General features: G+C 35.9%; 1 protein-coding gene across 1 annotated transcript in view; it reads left to right on the top strand.

Annotated features, from left to right (window-relative positions):
• CFAP54 (cilia and flagella associated protein 54) overlaps nucleotides 1-15042 on the top strand; it is a 106680-nt gene extending 91638 nt beyond the window's left edge. Inside the window, exons 62-69 of the mRNA XM_071550080.1 lie at nucleotides 255-396; nucleotides 2515-2715; nucleotides 3984-4177; nucleotides 7118-7300; nucleotides 8647-8753; nucleotides 9550-9724; nucleotides 11044-11121; nucleotides 13615-15042. Coding sequence (XP_071406181.1) covers nucleotides 255-396; nucleotides 2515-2715; nucleotides 3984-4177; nucleotides 7118-7300; nucleotides 8647-8753; nucleotides 9550-9724; nucleotides 11044-11121; nucleotides 13615-13734 — 1200 coding nt within the window. The 3' untranslated portion in view covers nucleotides 13735-15042. The remainder of the gene's footprint in view (nucleotides 1-254; nucleotides 397-2514; nucleotides 2716-3983; nucleotides 4178-7117; nucleotides 7301-8646; nucleotides 8754-9549; nucleotides 9725-11043; nucleotides 11122-13614) is intronic.
• Nucleotides 15043-20418: the final 5376 nt, after the last annotated feature.

The raw sequence follows: 20418 nt of genomic DNA, 5'->3' as shown, positions 1-20418 counted from the left end.
TGGGTAGACATCAGTGGCATCCAGATGAGGATATCTGGTTTGAAATCACTTAGGTAGTAATTAAGATGTCAGCAGTAATGATTTATGTAAGTATAATGTGTACTGTATGTCAGAAAGAAATAGAGCATTTCCCTGACTTTTAAATATATGTTTAATAATTAAATTTTTGTCATTATCTTTCTACTTCTAAGATTTTTAAATCTATATAAATATTGTAGTGAACTGGTTCTGAATAAAATAAATATTATTCTTAGGTCAGTGAAGCTGTGCTTGTTTCTCAGCTATTAATTGGAATGAAGAGTGTTAAAGAACACAGCATGAAGGATGAAGTCCAACAGAAAATCCCAGAATTTGCTTCTATGGATCTTCTTTCTTCATACAGAGATTTTGTATCTGGTATTCCTTTATACCTAGCAATATCAGAACATTAAATAACTAATAAGCTATTTATGCCATGTCATCTGGTAATACATTTAATATCTACTTTTCAGTTTTGAAAAATCATAATTGAATTTTGGAAAGTAAAAGCAAAATTCTCATCCTGCATAGCAGTACAAAATATTAAGTAGAGATCTCATGGGTGTTTAAATATCAGCCTATGCATGTGTTCAATTTGTCAAGAAAAAAATCATTGTTTGTATACTGTGGCTCAGAAAGGCAGAGTGCACATACTACCATAATTTTTGAAACACAGATGGTTCTTTGTTGCAGGACTTCCCCGGACTTCTAAAGTGGGTCTTGGGCCCCATATCAGTCATCACAGCTTTTTCTCTGCGAACACTGACTTATAACCAATTTTTTCCCCTAGGTATATTAGCTTTCCCTTAGAGATTTGTGGTTTTACTCTTGATTTTGCAAGGAGATATTGGTGTTAAATAGCTTGTTTCTCCTTCCTCATTATCCCCCCACAAGAAAAAAACAAAACAAACCAAAACAACAAAAGCCCCCAAAACCAACAAGCCCAAACTCTTGGAAAATTATCTGCCTGGGTACTGTATTCTAAAAGTCAAAGTCAGTATAATAAATTTTTCACTGTCTTTACAGTCCAATTGATTACCATTTAGAGGTGCTTCTATTAGCTTGGTAGAACTTTGCCTAGTTTAGTTCCAACTTCTGCATTTATTTTTCAGCTAATGAAGTTGATGAAATGGAAGTTTTTGATTAAAAGCTCCCCAAACAACAGTGAGACTAGGAATTCTGGAATAATGATTGCTAGATGTTATATAAACTACTAAGGCAAAATATCCATATTTATTTTTAAACTGGGAACTGTTAATTTAATGATAAAATTTTGCTTCAGTGGCTTAATTTCAATCATTCCAAGTGACTGATAAAGACTGAATTTCTCTGCCCGATACCTACTGGCAAAGCTGAACAATGTCTGCTTATTGTACAGTGTTTAAACATATGTGTTTTGATTCGTTTATGAAAGCAAGTGTTGTATGCTAGGACTTCCCATCAATCTGATTGTTTTATAGTAGCTCCATTTGTTTATAATTACAGATCATTTTTTCTTTTACCAAATGCAGCAGGTGTTTCTCCTGATAGTTCTGTCAGCCAGTACAAAGAGGAATAGAAAATGTAGAAAAGCAATAGTAGGCTAAAATATAGGAAGGTAAATTAAAATGGAAATTATCGGCATAGCATGCTAAATATTTCCTGTAAAACCCTTAGTGAAACACATTGTTTAAGTTTTCATCTATAAACACTTTGGCCATTTTAACTTTTGGAACTGACAGTGAAATAACAGGAATAATAGAGACATTCAGATTTTGTAGAAGTACTCATAATTTTTTTTGGAAGTCTACCATTAGGAATTACTATAACATAATGTTTGTTCAATTTGGAGTGAGAAACAGCACAAGAATTATGCAGGCTTTTGAGAGAGGCATGTACTAATACAGTGAAAAAAATATTGAACCTAATCAGTGATGTAGTGAAACCTGTACTGGTATTTTTTTCCTCTTTTTGCATAAGTATAACTTTTAGGCTGCACAAAGAAAAGATTATTTTTTGTTTTATTGCAAAATCAAGAACACATATAATGGAAAATATGCTTAATATCTAAAAGGGACTGGACTGAAGCCAACAATAAACATTTCAGAATATGTAAGTGTACTGAGTTTGAGTCAGTATAACCAGCAAGTTCAACTGCTGCAGTTGTGACTGATGACTCCTTGTATTGTTTCAATTTTGTAATTATCTTTTATTGAACCATGTATAGAAATAATGGGTTTATATTCAAAATCAGAGAGAGAGAACACACCTTGCTTTCTACTCCTTTTAACTTCTTGCAAGGACCAGTCAGGTTCCTGGCCATGATTTGAGAAACAATTTCTTTACTATTTCAACTAATATTAAAGCAAAATAGAAAGAATTTTCCTTGTATGAAAAACATAACCGGGTTCACAAGTTATACTTTTAGTTACAAATTGGTCAATTCCAACACAAGGCAGAAATATCTGCGGGATTCCAACCACTTATGTGTGTTCTTGAACTCTTACTGGATTGCAGATGGATACAATGTTGTATCTGGAAGTCCCAAAGCATCTTCTACTAAAGACCAACAAATCGCAGAAGACAAGCAGACTGAAAGTGAAGGAACAGAAAGTCTTGACACCGGGGTCAGCCAGAATAAAGATACAATAACATGGGTTCACCTAATTCGCTACCATGGTTATTTAAAAAGGCTTTATGACACAAACCTTCAATTTGGTATGTATTTTTATTTCCTTCTAGAAAACTGCCATAGGTGAGATACTATTCTTGAGGACCAACAGAGTCAGATTCAAAGGTCATCATCTGAAACAGCTCAACTCTGAGTTCCTTTAAATTCTCTACTTGCAAAAAAATTTTCACTGAAATCAAGATTTATATCAGTTTACAAGTGCTATAAGTGAAGATATTGCTACATTTTTTCATAGGTATTCATAAGCCTTCACAAAACCAGGAAAGCCCTCTCAAAACTTAAATTTTTTTACTATAGCTGAACTGTTTTTAAAAAATTAATAATCAATATCTATTCTTAGTTCTGGATACATCAAACTTAAGTCACGTCAGAAATAAATCTGTTCAGTTTGATGTACTGTTTTTGAGAACTGAGTCCAGTGTAAATAGGAAGGTTGAGCATTATTGAATGTGTTTTGACTAAAACCCCAGGTGTGATCTACATACTTGGGTTATTTCACTGTCAACTGAAGATGGTAATAGATAGGACCTTTCAAACAGAGTAAGAATCCATTAATTACAAGGCCCTAACACTATGCATCTACATGTGATGTGCAACTTCTGGATATACAACTGATGACCTGATAGGTGAGAATAGAACTAGACTGTACATGTACATGCTGATTAAAGGGAAATCTAGCAAGTCTTAAAATAATGTTTTCAGGTGGGACTGGGTTTTTCCTTGCAGCACCAAGTGAAAGGAAAGTATTCTGGATCACAACAGAACTTCAAGAACAGTAAGGTGTCTACAAGTAGATGTGCTTGTGTATCTCAGCTTTAGTTACCGGTGGTGGAGCCCAGAGAACAACTCGGCTGACCAGCCACTAGTTGTCTAAACTGGAGTCTTAAAAGTTTTTAAAGCTTATTTTGATGGAGTTGAATAAATATGCGTTTATTCTAGCAGGTACTTAGCTATCTAGTAAACATATTGGTGTTTGCATCTCCCATTTTATACTACTTTATAATGTCTAGAAAGAGCTTCTTTGATTATCAGATCACTGGAGAAAAATTACAATACAAACAGCACAAGCTAGTTATATTTAAGGCCAATCAGTATAATTGTTGGAAATGCATTTATTTCATATTCAATCTGTTTACATAGATAGGACCTTTCAAAGAGAGTAAGAATCCATTAATTATAAGGCCTATTATATTTTCAAAATTTTTGAATATAGATTAGCTGTAGAAACTTTACATTTTAATGGCAAATAATGACATAATAAAAACATCTCTTTTCAAAGCTGCACCTAACTCAGGACCTGGATCACTTTCTGCAAGAGATGGACACCTTAGTATTGTTTCTGACACAGGAATTGTTCTACGCATAGCAGAAATGCATTCCTTTCTTAAAGAAAATTTGTTTGAATATTCAATGTGTTGTCTTGAGAATTTTCCAGAAGAGCTACATGACGTACAATTGCCACTTGATAGGCCAACTGATTCTTCAGAGGTATTTATATTATTTCTTTCCAAAATATTATACTAGTATTTCACTTAGATTCTTGATAGTTCCAATGGGGACATTTCTGGGAGCACTGTAGAGGAATGAAATTCATTATGCAGAGGATCAGTACCAACCCAAAATCCTGTCAAGCAGGAGGTAGGTAGTTAACAAATGCAAATATCCCTGTGTTATCGTTCCTGTAAAAATTATCTCCATCCCATAGCTAGTGTATTTAGACCTTAGAAGATTAAGCAGAATGATATTTAAATTTTTTTTTATTAATTAATTTAGTTGGCTCTGTTATGCAGAAGGACTGAGGCTTTAGATCTCCATGTTTCATACCAAAAATGTACTGATGTTTGTTTTGTAATCTGTATGTACAAGTCTCTATATTGTTAATGTGGTCTATAAAGAAAACATGATTTTCAAAAAATGTGTTATATTTTCTCAAAATTTGGTGAAGGCCTTGTGTGCCAGTTTTTTTCACGGATTATCATCTGGCTAGAAAATCAACCTTTTTAGATCTCTGGCTTGTCAACAATCCATTTGAGCTTTCAAATGTATGCAACTCAGAATATATCACCGAGATAAATCCTGAACTGAAATTTTATCAGGGCACATTGAATGAAATTTGTCCAATGTAGAAATTATTGTCTTCAAAGGTTCTCCAAACTACTTCTCACATTAATAATTATCTTAATACTAAAAAATTAAAATGAGAGGTCAGCCTCTACAGTTTATTTTTTGCCTATTATGTTCAGTATTAAATGGAGACAGAGGAGCACTGAGGAGGGAGAACGTGGTGTCTTAAAAAATGAATAAAAATACTTTTGTGAAAGTAGCTCTTCTAGAGCTGGTGAACTTTCTTCAGTGTTGGATAGCATATCATTACTCATTTCCCAACAAAGGGCTGACTGTGCCACTGAATAAACTGTAAATATGTGGTATGTGACATTTATAACAGCCATCATATATCAAAAATTATTTTACTCTGTCTGTTCTTTTTTTGACATAATTAGTATTACAGTGTCATGGAATAATAAGCTTCAGAGCTCACTGTCATGTTCGTGACGGGTGCAAGCTGCATAATCATGTGTTAGCTTCGCTGTTGTAGACAGCTAGCAAGCATAAAGCTCTTACTTTTTTTAAATTCTAAGCTTCATTGACATTTTTCCTAACATTTTTAGAATCTTTTACTATTCAGAAGGCTGTATAAGTTATTTTAAATATGTAATTTAATACTGGGATTTTTAACAGTACAAATAGATATAGTTTTTGAAAGAATGATTTTTACGTTCACTTACAAGTGCCTTTTTAATTCTGAAGGGTTTTTTCAGGTCTGCTGATCAAAGGATCCAAATGACATTGTCTATAATTAAAATTCTGTGTCCTGTTACATATAACCTAGTTGTTTTTTGATTCCACTCCATGAGAGTATGCAGGACTGGAAACATTTAGCTAAGACAATTTGTTGCTTTCAGGGTTTTGAGAAAGTTGAATAGACAAATATTTATGTACATAATTCAGCAGCCCTCCAGTTTGACAAGAGCAGTTGTAATATCCTGCCTCAAAGAGATTTAATATGACGTAAAACCAAAAAGATTCAGTTCAGCAAAATAGAAAACACAGCACACATTTTAGAAAGAAAGAAAGTTACAGCATAAAATGGAATTTTAAGAGCTCTGGTTCAGGGGCACAGAATAAATTAGCTTGTTCCCACATCCAGATATGTGTGTTCTCCTAATTTTGTTCACACTGTGTGTTAGCAGGATAGTGGGTGATTCATTACTGCACTAAAGGTCCCAAATGTGAAAGGTGCTTGTAGTAGGTGGGCCATCCGTGCACGTCCCATGGTGTGCCTTGAGTCTTGGCCACTGTTATGGCTGCCTACTGAAGACATGTCTGTATGCTCCAACACATGACTTCCCATGCATGTATTCAGCTTTATTGTCACTTCTACTAAAATTTGACATGGGATGATAAGGGGCTTTATGGCGTAAGATTAAGTTATTGTGAATCCATCTTCTGCTTACTTGGATTTACTGCCCTATATTGGTCATAAGCTGTATTTTCTGTAAATAAAGTGTGCAAATTTTTTTTTTCAGCAATGAACATTAAAAATTTGAAAATGGCTAACTTGTCAGGCAGCTGTTTTTAATATCTACATTTTGGAATCAATGAGGGAGATATTAAGGACCTTTTCAAATGGGTTCATATTGCCCCAAAATGCCACTGTTTGGCTGCTGTTCTTTGCATATCTGCATAACACTTTAAAAAGTAGAGATGGTGTGGTGCTGTTCGGCCTTTAAATCAATTTTAAAGAAAGCTTTTTTTCATGAATCATTGTTGGTTGACAGTTTTCCTCCATTACTTCCCTGGTAAATCACAGCCAACAGTAATTGTTTGATGAATGGCCTGCTAATGTTCCAATGTATTTTAGTGAATACAACAAATCCTCAAAAATTAAGTGACTGAATTTTCAGCAAGTATCTCTCTTTGTTAGTTGCACAGCTAAGGAGAAAACAGATAGGTCAACATAAATAGAGCATTATTCTAACATTCAGAATGCTATTTACATACCAATATGCATGGCTGACATTACTTTTTCAACACTAGATTTTGATGATGACATGATCAGTATTGTCAAATAATAGATTTGAGCAAAAACTATAATGCCATGATGATTCTAAGTCAGAGGCAACAGTCATTGTTACTATAGGTGTCTCAAAGGCAGCCCAAAGATACTTTGCATTACCTTTAGAAATGTCTCATCAGGTGAGATTTAAAAAGCCTTACCTTGGTGAAACGGACCCCTTTTAAACCCACTCATTTACATCAATAAGCATATATTTGTGCAGAAGTGAAAGTCATACTAGTAGACACTATATTATAACAGATTTTGCATGTTTCAGCAACGAAAATATAATTTAAATTTTTCTCTTTCAGATGTCTCTTGAAGTTACAGAAATTACATCAGAAGTGCCAGATGTGAGGATAGCTTCTCCAGTTTCTGTTATTGCAGAAGAAAGTCAGATGGGGAGTAGGGCAGCAAATGCTTCAAATAAGGAAATTAACATTCAGTGGTACCTTCCTTCTATGGCAAAGTCATCAAATGATACAGAAACTAAGGTATAACTAGCACAAAAATTCTTCATGTGTTGGAGTAAATTAAGTCTCATTTTCAGTAAATATTTATGTTATGGCTGATCAGCTTTCTAACTGAATTATACATGTGCTGATAGGCAAGCTGGACAGCAGGGAGCTATATACTTACAGTGCCACAAACCTGCTCTGCAGGAAAACAGAATGCCCTGACAGTTTTTTGTTGCAAGGCCAAAAAAATACTTTGCCTTGTAAAGCTTCCAGGCCGTGATGTATTCATGCCTGTTGCAGATCCTTGATGTCTTAAGAGTTCCCCACTCTGTTACATTTTGTTAGGGCTGACTGATACCTTCAAATTACTGTTTAGTGGGAGGCTATTGGAAAAACAAATACACATATATAGAGGGAAAATGGGATTCTGTAAACCTCATTTTCTTAAAAGAACACACTAAACGTGAAAGATGAAAGAGATAGGAGAGTTGCAGGAAAGCAAGAGACTGGGACATGGAATTTGTTTTATTTTTAAACAAGGAAACAATATGTAGGTAAAATTTCTGCTACTGGAATAGAAATCTGTGATCTCCAAACTTTTCGGCGTAGCAGGTCAGTGTCTAAATTTCTCCTAGACCTTTATATCTCTATTAGTAAGCTATAGAAGCCCTATAGAGTTAATGCAAGTGAGGTACCTCTTAATATAGTTTTGCAAGTTACTTTAGCATGGCCATACAGATTAGTAGAGGTCCAGAGACAACTCTTCAAATCACCTAATACATGAATTCCATATTGTTGATGTCCTCCATATAGTCAAAATATTCAGCTACCACTAGGAAGCATATATTCAATCATACTAGCAAATTATTGCGCTGAAAGATGAGAGCATTCTATTTAATTTTCTTATATTGATGCAGCTGTATTAGACTGGTGAATTATGCACACTTCATGGACTTAAACCAAGTATAATGACAGCCATGCACAAGGCCATATAAGAAATTTAGCTTATTACGCAGGACCTTTGGAAAGTCAGTAAAAGCTCTCTATTCAGCCTAACTTAAGCTGGAACTTTGGACACGACCATAAGTGGGACTGATTGACCAGGATTAGGACAACAGTGAGATTTTGATGGTGACTCTGTGGGGTGCATTAATTTTCAAACCCAGGAAATTGTATCCATAATTATATTGCTTTAAAACCTATAAAAACTGGGTGTAGTACAAATTCATATGAGATCACACTCCCCTCTTTTTTGAAGGTCAGTTATCCAAGACTTCATCAGTACACTGTATTTGATACTTATATAATCTTTTATCACTAAGGTGACTCAGGTCTACGATGCCATACTGAATGACACCTTAGTCCTTCCATCTCTTTTACAGGTTTTGCTGCTTTATGCTTATAATACAGAGCCTGTCAAGATTAGCAACATCAAGGTTTTCAGATCAATGTCTGTGTTTTCAGGCCACTTGTGGATTCCATTGGCTAGGTAAATAATCACTGACTTTATCCTGTTATTTCCTGCTGTATTATAGATCGGTCAACCACCTAGGATGAGAGAAAATAAAGCAAAAAATATCAAAAAGCTGTAGATGTTTAAAAGCATTCTTCCTTGCTTTTCAGAGATTTTTCACTATAATAACTGTAAGATGTTGTACACAGTGTTAAACCCATCCAAACAAATGCTTTTGGAATGCATTAGAATTTTAGTTTTGATTCTTTAAGAACCGAGTAACGCATGCTAATTATATTACACTGGCATAGCAACATAGCAGATCTAAGAAGCAGTCCCAGAGTTTATTCCCATTCTCTCACTGAATCAAGTACTTTCTCCAGCATGCAAGGATTTTTCTCAGTTGTAGCCCCAGATGCAGCCCTGAATTTACATTGTGTGGCATTTTTCATTACTTCTTCCTGGTCATTCATCTAGCCTCAAAAGTTTTGGAACTGCTGAGCAGGTGAAAGGGAAGTAATAACAAGCCAAGAAGAGCTGCAGCCTCTGCCTCCCTTGTGCTTCTGGCTCAGTGAAAAAACCTTTCTTAGAGAGGCATTCCTAAAATAATACTACTTATGACCTTTAATATAAAAAGCTAATCCATTCCAGATCTCCACTTTGTTTAATGGAAAACCTATTTTTTCAACTTATGAGATCAGTATTGAAATGAAAAAAAAAAGTAAAACCTAATCAATATGTAATAAAAGCGAGGTCAACTTAATTATAAACTGGAAACAACAAATATTGTTGTTCTATAACAGCAATAATGAAAACCTTTGTCTTCTTTCAGAGTTATTTCTTTAAGGAAGAAACTGTCTAATCTGAAGGAGCAAGTTGAAATATTGATGCAAAGTTCTAAAAGTTTGTCATCAGCTTTAGATCATACAGATTTTCTTGAACAAAGTTATCCTTCAAAAACTCCCAAAATGAGTGTTGCAAAAGTGCATCTTGATGAAAAAACAGAAGTAAGTTAGAAAAGTTGTGCTCTTAAATATGTCTGTTTTGGGGAAATAAATGACAAGTAACCTGAAAAGTCGGCATAAAGACAGACGTTATGCTTCCCTCACCCCTTTCAAGAAATGCTGAAATATTTTCACTCTTAATTTATTAGCTTTTCCTCTTCCTTATATATTGCTTGTCACTTTACAAAAAACCCCAGGCATTTTCTCACCTTTTACTTGAAAATAAAAGCAACATCTTCAGGTACATAGATTTGAAAGCTAATGCCTAATTTATGGCAATCTGCATAAAAAAAGGCTTGGCAGTGTGTTAAATCAGCATGGTGGTCAACCCGAAAGTGCTTTTTAAAAATCAGTTAAACATCTTCAATGCAAAATGGGCAGTGGTGGTTTCTGAAATAAGAACCTTCTAATGATGTTATTGAGAGAAGACTAAAACTGGCAGCGAATTTATTTTCATTTTCTCCATGCCACCTTCCTCTTTTATTAGCAAGGCTGAATATGTTCCACAAACAAATAACTCTCCCCACATTCACACACTCAAATAAGGTAATTTCACAATTTTCCATGTGGTCTGTTTGAGATAATGTCATTGGAATAGAATATTGCCACAGTATAACTGCTGCTTGATAAATGCCAAGGCAAAATAGACGTTTATTTTCAAAGTGGGAGACATTTATCATGTGACAGGATTCTCTTTATATCTATTATATGAAATGATTAATGATGTAGAGGTTGTCACTTTGTCTGATGGATGCTGTGAAACAGTGACAATTGTGCACTGTGCCATTATTATGGGGCTGTATTTCGACCAGCTTAGAGAACAAACGGTATTTTGGCCAATCATAGTTCTCAGGAGGGTAGACAGAGCTGTCCTTTAGTGGGTGTTTCTGATTACCTGATGTGGTTTGCTCAGACTTTCATTAATATATGTCAGTAATTGGAAAAACAATATTTACATTACCAATGAGATTAACATGCATTATACATATATAAATATCATCTTGTCAGGGTGTTTGTTTATAATGTCTTCAGCAAACAAATAGCAAAAGTATCCTGAGTCTCTGAATTTAAAACCTGAACCAGGGGCAATTTTACCTCGACAGAAACTGCAAGGTTTAGGCACATGTGTTTGTACAGCAAGCACAACCATTTGTGTTGCAGAAAATTTATATTCATCAGCTAAGGTTTATTTTGCTGTGAATTCAATTAGAATAACCTAAAACTTGAATGTTCTGAAAAATTTTGTAAGGCTGAGCCATCTGTTAGCTTATTGGAGAAGACTGATAGTACAGCACTAGTTTTTTCTTGTTTTCTACCATTAGGAAATGGCTAAAAGGTGTTTATCTGAAGTCAGAGCACTGCTGTGTGTTGTTCCAGCCCTGTCCTCACCATTAACTAAGGTAGGCTGTTCTCATTAAGAATAAAAGTCTGTTTTCTAAAGGATCACAATTGTTTAGTTAAACTGAAACATGGATTATTCCCCTAAGTATCTTCCCATTTTTTCTCATATATTGGTGGGCTTTCTATTTGAGTTTTAATTTTTAAATATAAATACGAATGATTACAAATGATGCATATCTTCGGTGTTCATTAGAATCACCTTTTCATACATACAAAAAGGTATTAAAAGTAAATCTTGCTCACAATGGTTAATATAGGTTATCCACCATCCTCTGGCCATTGAATTCCTGTGATGCGATTGCCAAATGTAATTTCCTTCCATCCTTGCATTTTTGCAGTTAGTTGGGCTTTCTTTCTATATTTCTCAGCTTTCTTGCCCATGATGTTTTGAGAGCTAGTGTGCCATTTTTTTGTCAATCCTGTTGCATTCATTTTGTTACCCAGCTGTAATCATTATCCCAGAGGAGACTATGGGGAACTGGCCCATATGGGCAGCAGGGTGGTTCAGTGTTCTCAGCCACCCCAGGGGGATCGGGAAATGACCACAAATGCCAGGGTTCAAGGGACACCAAGGAAGATTTTGGAATTCACTGCAACATAGCACTCCCTCAACTGATCCTCAAATATCTTGCCAGTAATTGTTCACAATAGAATGATAATGGTACATCCACTGTGGACTTCCAGCCAGGCATCTCCTCCTTCCAGAAGGGAATCCTGACCTGTATCTGAGAACAGTTGGTCTACTGTAGAAGACCTGTTATAGAAGACAGACTCTGTAATGCTTCCTTGTGCATCCCGCAGTCCAGTACCTAAGAGTACACATTCCCTTCTATTCATACTGCACCATTCTTTGTCATCCATTCTTCTCCATTCTGAAGTTCTCTCTCAAATGAATGCCAGACCCTCATACCTCTCAATCTGGCTTTATCATTGCATCAAAATACACACACATTCATTCTGCAAAGCTGTACTTTTCAGAGTCCCACTGATATATCTTTCATGGTAGAGTGAGTTGACAGATACCTATGGAAAGATACAGCCGAATATTCCAGAACATTGGTTTCCAGAATATTGGAAACCTCTCGGAACGGTTTTAAATTCTTGTGAATTCCTTTCACTTTACCTGCTTCTGTTTGTGGGTCTGTGATGGAAATGAGGGAGCAGATTTAATAGTGTTCTCCCAGCAAGAATAGGATGTTTACTGCTGTGTTTTATTCTTGCTAAATTCCACAACAAGCTAAAATGTTTCAACAGGTGCAACAATGGGCTTTTCATTACAAGGTTTCAAATAGAGACTTTAAACTAAGATGCTTTTAGATATGGTAGTTTTGGTTGAGCAACTAAAGCCTAATCTTTCAAGATGCTGAGTATCTTCACTCTTCTCTGAAGCCAGTGGAACTTGTAGGCTGTCTGGCACTTTGGTATATATTGCATATTTCAAAGTAGTGTTTCCAAACTTTCAAGTAAGTTGTATACGTGCATTACCTCAGCTGGAGACGGAAGGCTCCCAGTGGGACTATGTTTAACCACAAAGTAGTACATTCCATTTGTTTTCAAGCATAAAGGAGTTGGCAGAAGATACATTGCTTATATGTAGTTTTACACCATTTTTCCTAATCCCAATTTTTTTGTTGCTCATCTTTTGGTGAATTAATTGGATGAAGTCAGTTCTAATTTGTGGTATTTGTTTTCTCATTGTCTGAGCTGTCACACTTCAACTCCTATAATGTTTCACCTTCTCTTCTTTGATTCTCTTATTTCTGTCCATCTGTCTTATGGTGCTTTTGATTCAGCCCTGGATTGTATTTATAAATGCAAAAAGTGCATCTGTATTGAATTATTCATTTAAAATTATATGACTGTCCATGTTTTAAGAATAAAAATTGATCAGCCTGCTTGTTTTTGATACTATTTAATGAATAGCTATGTCCTTGAGGGAGACAAAGTATAGTGTTTGGAAGTTGCAATCTTAAATGTTGAAAGTAAATTTATAAATAAAATAATTTCATTAAAAATAACCTGCCTAGGTAGCCTATTCCAAGCTTCTCTCCCTTTAATTGTTTTTCCACGATACCCCAAACAGCTAAATAGTTCTCTGTGTTCAATGGACACACATACCAATTTTTCATTGCCCTCTCTTTCACCTTTTATAGGTAACTCAATTCTTTTGAATTCTCATCTTAGGAAAAGCCTTCCAAATTACTAATCCTCTTTGCTGCTCTTGTCTGAGATCTTCGTTTTGTCTACAGATAATCAGGATAAATTTTGTGAGCAAGACTGTTCATAGAAATTTTCTCCCTTGAATCCTGTTTTTACTAGTTTCCTGCAATGTTATTAACCACAAATTTATACTGAGGCAATATGTAGTTCTAATTTATTTAGTGATTGTGGGTCAGAAATTTGGCTTTAATATGAAGCTATTTGTATATATGTACTTTTTGGTACCTCTAAGCTTAATAAAGTTATTCATTTGGTATTTTGTCCTTTTTCAGATCCCATTTGATGTTACTTTGCAATCAATAGCAAGTTTGGAAGATATGTTTGATCCTGCCAATGGATGTATAATAACTGAAGAAAATCTTTTCAACTGGATCACTTCTCTGCTTCACTAAATTCTCTTCTGCCGTATCTTAATCAGTTGCTATAGATTTAGACTAAAGTTCAAGTGTTAATGAAACAGTTTCATTAATCACATCAGGATTTGGCTCCTGATGTGTTTTATAATTTTTATTTTTTACCTTATTTCTAATTATTTAATCACATCAGGATTTGGCTCCTGATGTGTTTTATAATTTTTATTTTTTACCTTATTTCTAATTATTTAACCCTGAATAGTTTTTAAAATGAAAATAATTTTTTTTAGGAATTAAGTGTTTTAAAAGTAGTTTCTTAATAAGAGGATTTTCAAGCTTTTCAATAATTTCTTATTGGTTAGAAAAGCTGAGTAGGTTCATAGCCTTTTAGTGCCCACAAATAGATACTCCTTTTTCCCAGAAGGTTTATTCTAATCAGCAACTTTAAAATTGCTTTTGCAGTTATCAAAAGTTAGTATTATTTATGAGGTTGAGAATTTTTGTGGGGTTTAAAATCATCACTGAGTTTTGTTGTTTTATATATCTATTTGGAAACTGGCATTTCAGGTTGTTGAGGGTGCAAGTGATCATTCAGATGTGTTCATAATCTCAAAACATTTTTTTAGAACAAAACAAAACACTACAAAACCAAAAAACCCACAACAAATAAACACACATGCCCAACCCAATACAAAGAGTGTACGATTCAGAACATTTTTTATATCATTCCAAAAAACTAATAAAATCTCTGTGTATGTTGCTGTAAATATTATTTTGCAGTGCTGAAGAAACACAAATGAGTTCTAACAACAGCCACCTGAGGCAATATGCTTGTCCAGTGTTCGAGATGGAGAATTTGACATGAACAAGTGAGTTCGTTGACCAAGGCACACAAGAGAGTGCTCAGGGCCCTTTGGTTTTGCTCACATCCCAAGGCCAGACACTCCTTTCCTAGTTACACTGAGTTGTTTGGAAAAACCCAGCAAAAACCCCAGGGCATTTGGGCATTAAATGTCTCTCCTGTGAGACTTTTGTCCTATCATTAGCTACATTTCTATGCTGCTGTGAAAATTCAGGACTAATTGTTACCGTTCCTTGGTTGATTTTCTGTGAAGAATGCCAGTCCCTTTCACTTCAGTCAGTCTCTCCTTGTACTGTAGCCCAGTGATAAAACAATAAACTACTCTGAGTTATTTGGAAATTGTGGATTTACCTTGGCTTATGCTTTTCTAAGGTGGGAGAGGGAGAGAGAGGTAAGATTCAGCATGATGAGTATCTTAAATGTGATCGGTACAGGAAGAAATATGGTGAGGTTTTCTGCTATATTTCTCTATTCCTGTAAAAGAAGATTGGATGTTTTTGTGCTATGTGTACCTTTTTAAGTTGTGCTATTTTTTATGCAGTCTTTTCCAGAATGCTGTAGGTAGTAGGAAAGTTAGAAGGACTATGATACAGTGATAGAAAGCAAGCAGAAACTGAGTAATTGATAGGGAAGGTATTTTTGCAAGACAATTTTAAAACTGAATTAATATGATTATTTAAGTCAACTGCCGAACAGTCAGTATGGAGGAGATACTCTTAGCATTATTCTTTCATTAAAAGAGTTTATTGTTCTGCAGTGCTTCAAAAAGCAGGCAAGATAAAAATTGACATAACTAATTTTTCTCTCGCTCTCTCTCTTTTTTTTTTTTTTTTAAAAAAAGGTGTTCAGGCTTTCCTTGTGCTTTGTAAAAAGTATAAACCTTTCTTTTTCTGTCTGAGGTCACCTTGAGAATTATCATAGGACTTTTGTGCAGCTCAATTAATACTGTAAAACACACTACAGCATCAGGTGAAATGGAAGTTCTGTTACAGACAAGGTGGTTTTTCATTGCTGCCTTTCTGGACCTTGTTATAATTCCTATGCTTGAAAGGGAAGTATTAAATAAAAGGCTTTACATATTCATTTAAAATACATTATACTTTCTCAGATATTTTTGTTGAAAGAAAAATATTTTCCTACCACCTCCTTTAGCATAGCACAGTAAAATAATAATGTTGAAACGTTGACCTCACTGTATCCATAGCAGCAGATTTTATTCTCATAAACACAAGATAAAGTATTCAATGCTGGTTTCAGAAAAAAAAACATTGCAGAAAACCTTTTTCTTTTAGCATATAATTAAACTCTTTAGTTAATATCTGCTTGTAAGGGAGGAAGTTCATCTCTAAACATCTCCAGTAATTGCACAGAATGAAAGTATAAAGTTAATTGCAAAGTAAATTTCTTCTTGTTTTATGCATTAGTCTTTTGGCTGTTTTTTTCCTTTACCAATGAATGCAGGCTAAAACTTTCAATATGTGAAACCAGAATAAATTTGTGTCAGCACCATGCTCAATTAAATTTCCATAGAATCCTTGTCTGTGTCACTGTCTCCAAAATAAAAAAGGAAGAGAGGAAGGGCACCTTCTGTATGGGAAGTCTCTCCTGCTGTGGGAAGGTCTGCACTGTGATCTGCCCCGTACAACAACACTGGATTTACTTACCATACTGACACCTCTGAACCACTGACATGTTTACTAGTTCTTCTCAGATTATAACTGAAATATTTCTCCATTCTACACCTGTGAAAGGAATGGATAGTGCTTCCCTGTCTGCTAAGCTGTGGGATGGGGCAAGGAGGGAGAGAGAGCAAGAGAGCACTGTGGGGACAAGTTGAAAGACTCTGAATTGAATGACATTTTATCTTCAGTGCATCTCCTGGGTGAGAGACAAGAAGGGCCTATAAGGAACTAAACAGTAAAAAGAGGTATTTGGTTTTTTTTTTAATTCCTTTCGCATTTTCTGTTCTGTGAACTGAATGAAGCATCCTGAGAACAAAAACAGCTTCTGGTCCTGTAATTAATAATTACATAATCAAGAACATGCTAGAGCTTAAACTGAAATTGAACAGGGAACTTAACATTGAAAGGTCTGAATGTATTTTACAATATTTCAGCTTTCAAACAGTCTTTCAATATAGTTTTAAGTTATATTGCTCCCTTGAAGGAGAGTTGTATATTCAAGGCATTCACAAGATTTGTCTCATGCCTACAAATACATACCAACTTCAAATTATTTCTGGCTAAATTAATTTTATGATGTGGAAATTAGTAATTTCACACAAATTTATTCAATTTTATGTGACTGGTTTTTAAATTCCACTATAGCTCTAATTCACACTCATTTTTTGTTGGCCAAAGTTTTTATCCAGTTTTTGATGACATCAGTCTAAGAAAATAATTGTAGTAATTAGCCTCAGTGTGCTTCAGTTTCTTTATCTAAAGAAAACAATAATCCCCTCATCAGTAAGGGATGTGAAGTCTTCTGCATCAACATTTGGAAAATATATTCAGATCCTTGAATGAAAGAGGAAGGGAATTTATGTTATTATTCAATTGAGACACACTGTAAAAGGATAGTCATTTATTCCCAAATCCATTTTCAGTGAAATCCAAGAAGAAAGATTCTTAAAAAGAATAATGATGAAACAAGAATTAATTGTTGGAATTACAGGCTCATATGCTGAACTAATTAAGCCAGCAGAGAGATCCATTTATGCTTGCCAAAGATTTTCTTTGAGTTAAAAGATACTGAGTACACCATCAAAAAAGAAAAGTGAAAATATGAAGCATAGGTTAATCTTTAAAATAGAGTGGGTGAAAGGGTCCAGAGGCAAATGCTGAAGTCAAATATTTACCACTGCAATTTAATTTTCTACTTTGAAATCCCATAGATAATTAGAATTATTCTCATTTGTCTCCCATGTCAGTATGATTTAGGATTCTACTTAATGTGCAATGAAAAAAAAAAAGTATATGTTGAGGCAAATTACACCAAAAATCTCAGTGTTGCACAGTGAGAAACCAGAACATGCTACAAAGGGAATCATCACAAGGTCACAGACCTGGCACTGTAGTCCCGTGTGAAGGGTGAAGCTCTGTGAAGACACAGAGCACCTCCAGGGCTGGTTTAGTTCCTGGCCAGATATCCAGAGTTGAACATTTCAGCAGCCAACAAAACATTTCCATGTCCTAGGCAAAGCTCCTTGCTCTCGGCAGTCACAGTTGCTTCATTCCCCATGGATTCTGGCATCATATAGCTGCTATATGGCAGGGCTAGCAGTGGAAGTTGAGATTCTATCCTATGAAGTCACTGTATACATTTTATCTTCACACAAAGTGTAGTGTGTTAAGCTCTGTTACATTCCTAGGATTCCACTGCCAAGTGGAATAACACCACCTGTTTCAAAACTGCTTTAAAGAATAGTCATAAAGAAATCCAGAGGTTTTTTCTCTAGTGTCCACACTGGTCCTATTGCCCAGGAACTCTGCAGCTCATAATTCAGAACCCACTTTCTGTCACTGCTGCTGCAATGAAAACCTTGTTTATGGGCAAAGAGGAAACCAATGTATGTTTAAAGCCAAACATGTATTAGTATAATCTTAGCCTGATGCAAGAATCATTATTAATCCAGATCTAATCAATAGGGGAAAAATAAATAAAAATAAATAGTATTTAACTGTTACTATTTTTACCCCTCCTCACTTGTGTATTGCTTACACTTCCACTGGAGGTCAGTGGTTTCATGCTAGTGTGTGTGTTTGTGTGAGGAGCTGTTAGGAAGTGAGTCCATCACATATGGAGTCATGGGCCAGGAAGAATACAATGTTGGTGTTTCCTTCTCCCTTGCTCTAGGACCAATTTGGGGTGTGTGTTATGTGTTTAACACACTTCTACACCTTCATGGGTTTGTAGTTTCATGTTACACCTAAATTTAATATACATGGTATTTTACATGTTAGGTACTTGGGTTTGTTCTCTTTGTTACTGTCTTAGTTTGAGGGAAAAACCAAAATGTTTACCAAAAAGCAGAGGAGAGGATTCCTCCACAATAGTCACGTCACTCTTAATTAAATTTAAGAAAAAGGAACTTTAATTAGAAAATATATATAAGAAGGATAACTGTTCTTAACTACTATATATATATACACATATATATGTAGATATAACTGTAAACAGATCAGAGCAAACTACTCCCCCAGCACCAAAAGTAAAAACAAAAGAGAACAACCCCCAAAATGGTAGGTTCCTCCTGGTGCAGTTACATTTATGGACAGTGTCAGTGTCACACCTCAGCTGGCTGCGGATGAATTCTCAGTCTTTTCCCAGCGAGGCAGAGAGAAGGAGTGAACAGTCACCAGTCACATGGACTCTCTCTCTCTCCTTGTCCTTTGTTCCAAACGAAGAAGGAAAGGCTCTCAGTGGAGGAGTGATGATAATCCCCAGGAATCCCCTTGCAGTCTAAGTTGGTTCCTGGGAAAGAAAACAAAAGTTTACAGTCTCTCTCTCTCTCCCTCTCTCTCTTCCTCTCTTTCTCTCTCTCCCTCTCCCTCTCTCGTGCCCAGACATGGAGGGGGAAAAGCAAAGAGCAGAGCCAGAAAAAAAAAGCTCTCACAAGCAAGCAGCAATGACCACTGTGGATGTCCCCCAAAACAAGAGACACTGCAAAACCATTCCCCATCACACCTTCCCCCAGTCCGCCCTCCACCCAAAATGATTAAGTAGGAATTGGTAGCAGTTGACTATAGGGGGAGCCCCTTATACCGAGCTGGGCTGTGGACTGACGGTCAGAAGAGCTCAGGCACAGCAGTCATCAGAAGGCTCATATCTTAGGGAGTTTATTCAAGATAGATTAACAGACAGTTCTCATAGTAGAAGTAGTTAGTTCCTATTAGTTCCTATTACATCACCTCATATCCTAGTAGATCTAGAGCTGACTGACTCTCACGCAGATATGTCCACACCTTTTAAGCACTCTCACATCCAACATGCCAACACATAATTGGTTAACCAATTCACCTTGCATACACCACAGCCTCTCATTGGCCTCTTAGCCACCACGCATACTCCAGGTAGCTCTGTTCTCTTTAAGGTAGAACTCCAAACAGCTTTCCTTAAGGGATGCATTCACACCCCTACAGTTAACTACTTCTTTTGTTAACTAATGGCATGGGGAATTAGTGGCAGGGAGAGAATTTTTCCTTTAACATCCCAAAGCTTCAACAGTTACACATCAAAACTGTTTTTGTCCACACAAGGTCTGTGAGTCTTTAACTGATGGTGAGTCATTTGTAGCTGCTGGGTCTACAGGGCCAGGGATGTGCCCCAACCTTTCTCATCCCATGCCTGTACTCCTCTCATACATCCTGAGCCTCCACTCCTCAAGTCCTCTGCTGTCCTGCACAGACTGCATTTCTCTGCACCGCATCGTTACGTCAGTTGCAATGCCTCTACTCTCTCTTCTCAGGAGTAGGAATTTGGCAGGACTTTTTAATATGGTTTAAAATCTGAACATGCATGCAGCAAAAATCTTGATGAAAGGAGTGCATGCCACACTTGGAAGACAGAAGTTATTTGCTGTTGGAGAGCTGTACAGGATCATTAGTCACAGACTGTATATGTGTCTGAGATTCCCAGAGATGGGCCAGTTCTCCTTGTTTTGAAAGCCCCATGAAGAGCATTTATTTCCCTTTCATCTGCAAGACAGTTTACCTCAAAACCAAGTCTATCTGTCTTGGGTGTGAGGGAACTTTCTTGGGGAGTCTCTTTTACAGCCATTTACAGCCTTGCACAATTGTTGGGAATGCCCTGCCTTGCACAGGGGGCCCTTTCAGCAACAGCCCCGCTCTGCCCAAAGAGCT

Source organism: Pithys albifrons, chromosome 3, assembly GCF_047495875.1.
Source record: "Pithys albifrons albifrons isolate INPA30051 chromosome 3, PitAlb_v1, whole genome shotgun sequence".
NCBI classification, from domain to species: domain Eukaryota; kingdom Metazoa; phylum Chordata; class Aves; order Passeriformes; family Thamnophilidae; genus Pithys; species Pithys albifrons.
The sequence above is the reverse complement of the archived record's forward strand: the minus strand, read 5'-3'. Positions and strand labels throughout refer to the sequence as shown.